Source organism: Pundamilia nyererei, unplaced genomic scaffold (assembly GCF_000239375.1).
Source record: "Pundamilia nyererei isolate P.nyererei 1_Seehausen unplaced genomic scaffold, PunNye1.0 scaffold00073, whole genome shotgun sequence".
NCBI classification, from domain to species: Eukaryota; Metazoa; Chordata; class Actinopteri; order Cichliformes; family Cichlidae; genus Pundamilia; species Pundamilia nyererei.
In genome coordinates this window covers 383,976-390,389 of record NW_005187474.1, presented here as the reverse complement: position 1 = coordinate 390,389, position 6,414 = coordinate 383,976, and the positions used below count along the sequence as shown (strand labels likewise).

The 6,414-nt window shown below is 39.1% G+C and overlaps 1 protein-coding gene across 5 annotated transcripts in view; it reads left to right on the top strand.

Moving 5' to 3' along the window:
• pde10a (phosphodiesterase 10A) overlaps window positions 1-6,414 on the top strand; it is a 63,449-nt gene that overhangs the window by 43,720 nt on the left and 13,315 nt on the right. For all 5 annotated transcript variants that reach the window (XM_013911876.1, XM_005737053.2, XM_005737052.2 and 2 more), the window contains 2 exons: window positions 4,561-4,589; window positions 5,574-5,694. In XM_013911876.1, coding sequence (XP_013767330.1) covers window positions 4,561-4,589; window positions 5,574-5,694 — 150 coding nt within the window. The remainder of the gene's footprint in view (window positions 1-4,560; window positions 4,590-5,573; window positions 5,695-6,414) is intronic.

The window sequence follows — 6,414 nt, the reverse complement described above, 5'->3', positions numbered from 1 at the left end:
TATCTATCTATCTATCTATCTATCTATCTATCTATCTATCTATCTATCTATCTATCTATCTATCTATCTTATTCTATTTTCCTTGCTGTCATCACATAGTTGTTCTATCAGAGTCACTCCCACTGTTTTGTTTACAGTGCTTTCAGCAGTGTTTGCAAGAGTACGACTGTGGACAATAAATTGTATCGGGACATAGGGCGACACAGTGTAATGAAATAGTCAGCCTTACCCACTCAGCAGTGGTTTCCAGACAAAACTAGTACATACTGTATTTACTGTACCTGATGAACCAAAGCTACTGTGCAGCAGGTTTTGGGGGGGGGGGGGAGTTTAAATGGTGTGATGAAGTTTCTAAAAGAAGTCAGTTCAGCCTCTGCAGCGTTCAGGAGTTGCTCGACAGTTGTGTTTAGTGTTCACTGTCGACTGGCAGTATATTTTCTAAGAACATGTCAGCACTCTCCTGGTGTGTTTACTGAAATCACAGCAGGTTCCTGAAAATAAGGGAAGGTATTAACAGGCGGCTGGTTTTTGTCCCAGCGTTGATGGCTGGCCCGGTGATAAAAATCACAGTTACACACGCGCAAACACGACTAAAGCGAATGTCTACCCCAGGGATAGCTCTGTTATAATCCCATGACACATGTGTGATGAAACAAAGATCTTATATCTGTAACATTTCAGTTTAGTCTTTTGTTTTTGGTGCTGGTGGTCATGCAGAACAAAGCAGCATATGTCTTCTCATACACACACACAAAAAGCCAAAGAGCTAAGCTAGGAGGTAAGACAAGATATTTTCTGGTTTCTAGGAAAGACAGTTATGTGAGAGCCATGCTGGACCTGCACCTGCACCTGCTGAATGTGTGCATGACCCTGCATGCAAACTTTAAAAGAAGCTGCTGGAACTGTTCCAGCTGGGCAAAACTGGTTCAGCACAACAGATTTAAAGGGCTTTTGTAACTCTATAGTTTCCAGGCATAGAACGGTTCTACTTTTCACCTCAACAGTGTTTATCCCACAACTACAACTTATTCCTGTTCATTTTTAGCTCCTTAGACATTTTGTGGTGTGCAGACACACAGGGTTCAGAGTTCTGCTAATAAAATGCTAACTGAGATTTTGTGTCTGTACAGTAACTAGACCTGTAATGAACATTGTCTGGTCACAGTTTTACTTTTTTAGGAGGGACATTTAGGATGTGTTCCTGTGAAGCTGACAGAATGACTTATATTTTTATGTAGAAGAACCTGGTCAATTAGTTTTGTTGGTTTAAGAAGTATTTTTGTTTGTTTGTTGTAAATACCATTATAAAATCTTCCCATCAGTGTAATATTTTCCTGATATGACTTTTTTTCTGGTTCATTCTTATGTTTTTGGCATTGCTGGATAAGTGGCGCAACTGACTTTATGGGGATCCTCCACCAAGGCCAATGCTCTGCGTTTCTATTTTGAATAAAGCGATCTAAATATGCAATATGCATTTTGTTTTGGTTTTTTTATACTCTTACTGACAGACAGACAAAGAGATAAATATCACTGAGCACATAAATCCACCGCAGTGGGAGCAGGATAAAATAATCCACGCGTCTCCTGGAGCAGCATCACCCGTCAAACAGAGCCTTTTCTAAAGTGCCGTTTCCCACGCCTCACCACCCTCTAGTGAACCTTGTTGCCGTGGGTGAGGAGAGAGAGGTGATGCAAGGGGCAGCACTGTGAGGGGGGTCACGGAGAAAGAAAAAGCTGCTGCTCATGTGCTGAACAAACGACAAGGCGAAAAATGACATAAGTTACGATCCAAATAGCAGTGAGAATTGCAATTTCCTGAGTTGTATTTGCATAGATGGGTTTTTTCTTTGTTTGTTTTTTGTAATTAATTTAGGTTTATTTACACAGCCCTCCTTCTCAAGCATCTTTAATTACGTTAGAATTTTTGCATACCACACAGATCCTGTCCCACACTGAATCATATTGCATGCAATTCAAATGATTCTAATCATTTTCATTGGTTTAGAGAGCCTTGGTGCCCTTCAGATAAGATTTTAAAGAGTGACACTGTTTTTTGTGCAGTGACCCGTCTCTCTATGAGGGAAGTGGAATCAAAGTCAGAAAGAAAACTGTCACGCATCAGTGTTTGTGTTAATATGGCTGCTCCGAACTGCTGTAAAAAATGTAGACCACTTTTTAAACCAGTAATACTGTCATAGCTGCCCTTTAAAGGGATTAGTGTCTGATTATTTTAGGCCTCAACAAGTCATTTTTTTAAAAAAGATAATTTTTTTCAGTGGGGCTTGAAGTCTTTTTCAAGTGCAACTTTCTGTCGTCTGATTGACGTCAGCGGCCAGCGGTTCACTCTAAAATAGGTCTCATGGCTAAGTTAGGAAACTCATAGCATACTGCAGGAATGTTTAAAACAACAAACAATGTAGACGGCTGCAATTCCTTTCTTCACATGTTCAAAGAGGCTAATTTCAAAGGATGGCCAGCTCGAGTCAGCACTTCAGTGGATGTTTCTAAAATTTGCCCAGCTCTTTGCGTGGTTTTGATCACATGAAAAGTTATCAAAGAGATCTCAGCGGTTTATGTTCTCGTGTGCTGTTGACCCACGTGTACCGAAGAATCACTTGAGCTGTGTGAATGGTTTTATTTTCAGCCCAAGTAGCACTCCCAGACACACTCCCAGATTATGAGTCCAGAAACTGTTATGATTGGCTGAAGCTTTCATAATTATCACATACTTCAGTGTCTACATCCAAAGACAATAGTCATATGTCTCCCCAGCAGCCGTAAATTACACAAGGAATCTGCACTTGAAGCCGCAAAGTTTTGGACTCGTCAACTTAAATGAATATCTCTCTTAATTTTGTTTTTAAAGGAACGCCATTTAAATAAATACCTCCCTGCATTAAGTAGATAAAATATTCATCCATTACTTATAGATAATGAGTATTGATGCTTTAAATACGCCATCGTTCGTATTTGTTCACCTGACGACTATTCTGAGGACAGCATATGGTTTTTCTTATTTGCTGCTCGTGATGTTGGCCTGTCGTGATCCATCAGTCCACAGCTGAGTATCCATCCATGCAGTGTTTAAACAGCCAGGGAAGATTTATGACTCTCTGACTCTTGATTTTCAAGGTTTTAATATAAAAAAACAATGACTGCCTTCACATCTACACAGTTACTCAGACTTTGTAACAATTAAAAGCATTTTGAAGTTCCTTTTACAGAAGTACCATCATCTGACTTAATCCGTGGCTCTTCTTCACAGCGTGTCTTTGTCCTGTCTTCCTCCCCTCACTCTCAACCATTCGCGGCAGATGGCCGCCTGGTTCTGCCAGGGGTTTCTTCCTGTTAATAGTTTTTCCTTCCCACTATCACCAAAGCACTTGCTCATAGGGGGTCATTCAATTGTTGGGGTTTTCCCTGATTTCTCTGTATGATTGTAGGGTCTTTACTTTACAATATATAAAGTGATTTTACTTGATATTGGATTGATACCAAAATTTTCAGTATCACAATGTAACAACAGCAAATGTACAAGAGTCCTTTAATGTTTTAGGAGCTTTGGATTTTATGAGCAAAGCTTGAATTTCTGTAGCGATTCTTCCTTAGGCTGAGATTTGGCAGGTTTATCAGCGATCATGTTGTTGCTGTGTGAATAATCACAACACAAGGGTGAAGTGTGTGGAGGCCGCTGCCTGGTTAATGCATTGCCTGGGCATTCCCTAACAGAAAAGGTGGTGATGCTGGTTAAAGTGTTGTAATTTTGTATTTTCTAATTGGTTTTTCATTTTTCATCTTATCCTGGGCATTTATGCTGACAAACTTTACCAAACTGACAAGACTAAAACTAAGGACATTAGTTTAATTAATTTTGGTTAGTTTTTTTTCTTCTTCTTCTTCTTCTTCTTTTTTAACAAAAGTCTATTTTTATTTTCATTTTGTTTTCTTTTGTTTAACTGAAACTCTTCATCACATCACCAACTGCTTCCTGCTTTTGATTAATTTGTTCTTACATTGTTATTATTGTTTTACATTGCTGTTTTATTTACTGTAACATTGTTTTATATTTCAATTTCTTGTGTTGTAAAGCTCTTTGTGATTTTTTTTTTTATCTGTGAAATAGGTAATTACTTACTTACCTACTTACATCTGCATTTAGCTATTTTCTTTTTACATTTTTCAGTTTTGTTTTATTTAATCATTAGAAGCAAATTGTTTTAGTTAATGTGGATTTTAATAAACTAAAACTAAACTAATAAACTTAAAAATAATTTGCAAAAGTTTTCACAGAATGTGATTATTCATGTCTTAGTTAGTGGCCAGATCTTAATCTACTTTCGATTCATCCCTAAAAGGGAGTTTTTCCTTCCCGCTGTCACCAGGTACTCGCTCATAGGGGGTCCTGTGATTGTTGAGGTTTTCTGTCTATTGTAGGGTCTTTACCTTGTAATATAAAACTGCTTGAGGCAGCTGTTGTTGTTGCTATGTAAATATAGAATTGAACTGAAATTCATGTCATTTATTTTTAACTTTATTTTTAACTTTCTCTCTTTACAGATGACACATCCTCTAAAGAAGTCAGCAGGGTAGGTGTTTACTTTATTTATCATCTTATTTTATATATTACATTCTGTATATTATAACATAATATTGTCCTTCAGTAACTGTAAAAATGGCTTGATGCTATTTAAGAACTGCACACACTGAAACAGTTGTGTTTGTCCTTGTCCTTACTTTATTTAGTCTAGTGCCTTTGTATGACTTTGTCAAAGGGATAACATCAATATAAAGAATAAGAAAACATATGGTTGGACCATAAACGCATCATGTGTGTCACAGTTGTTGGGAAAGTTAGAAAGGTTCAATGGCTATTGTTACACATACTGCATGTTCACACCTTTGTCATTCACACCATCAGAAGACCGGGTGTCAGCACCCACAGCGAGGCCATGACGCTGAGGAGAAGGAACTAACACATGCACACACAGGGAAAAAAGGGGGAAAAAATTAGGTCCACTTGGCCCCTCAGTGCGTCACCCATACGTCTGTGCAAACAGGATGTGGGAGGATAGAAGGCGTCCCATGGGGAAGGGTTTCTAGTACGCCACTCTCCTTGCCGTCCTGTCCTCACACTCACGGCAGGAGCAGAACTAGACCGCTCTCTTGCCCCGTACTAGCCGGGAGGTTTGCCTCTTACATAACCGCAGTTTTAAGCTGAGGCTGACCAGCACAGCTTGCCAGAGCTCTAATCAGAACTGTGGGGATCTGGTGGCCTCCTTGCAAAACTGCAGGGGGATCCCTGAGCTAGAGTCTAAGGGTGGGGCGGGGAGTAATGTTATGATGAATGGCTTTGTCTTTGTGAATGGCATTAATCCCCTTTCACTGAGAAACAGAAAAAAAAAGTCATTTGACCTGGAGTAATCTGCAGTAACATTAGACTGAATGCAGTAGAGAATGAAGGTTGTTGTCAGGTTTTTCTGCCTCGTTGCACTTGCTGAATTTTGATATTCAATCTCAGTGTTTGTGCAAGACTGCACAGATCCAATTTCTTTGTGTCTTGTGTCCAACAGTACCAGGACACAAATATGCAGGGTGTGGTGTACGAACTCAACAGCTACATAGAGCAGCGCCTGGACACTGGAGGAGACAATAAACTCCTGCTCTATGAGTTGTGCAACATCATCAAAACAGGTAAAAGTAAACATCAACCAAAAGTGGATTTTTGCAAAACCTCTCTCGATGAGCACGGCTTCAGATACTCTGGGTGTCATTTCAGCACCGTAATAGTGGAGGAGCAGGATAAGCTCAGATGCAGCAGGAAGTTTTGTCCGTTTAAAATCAAATTTGGTGCACATGTACTTTTCTAACACCCACTTTAGTAAACCCCACCCACATGCTGATCCAATAAACAAAAGTAAGGATAAGAATTACTTGCAAATTAGCAAAGCAAACCAAATCATGTTTGTCACTTACAGGCCAATAAACCAGAAAATTGAGTTATGTAAAAGGTTAAAAACAATCACTCTTTTTTATTTTATTGATTCAGTTCATAAAGTATTGATGGATTATTTGTTCCTGTTTCATATTATGACTCCATCTTAATGACTGGGAGAATTTCATAAGCAGTGATTCAAAGTTATACTTTTATAATGAATCTGAGTATAAAGGTTCACTTTATCCAAACCTCATTTCTCATTAACTGCTTGATCACTTGTGCACTGACTGCACCACCAGGCTCTCTGACTCCACATTGTATGATAACATGACCTATATATCTGTGTGAAGTAGGACTGGAAAGGAGAACTGGGAATGAGATGCACTGGATGGCAGTCAAAGCTTTCGGTCAGAGTACCCTTGTAGTTATCTAGGACATTGTTAATAGATTGGTATTAGATTATAACGGGGGGGGGG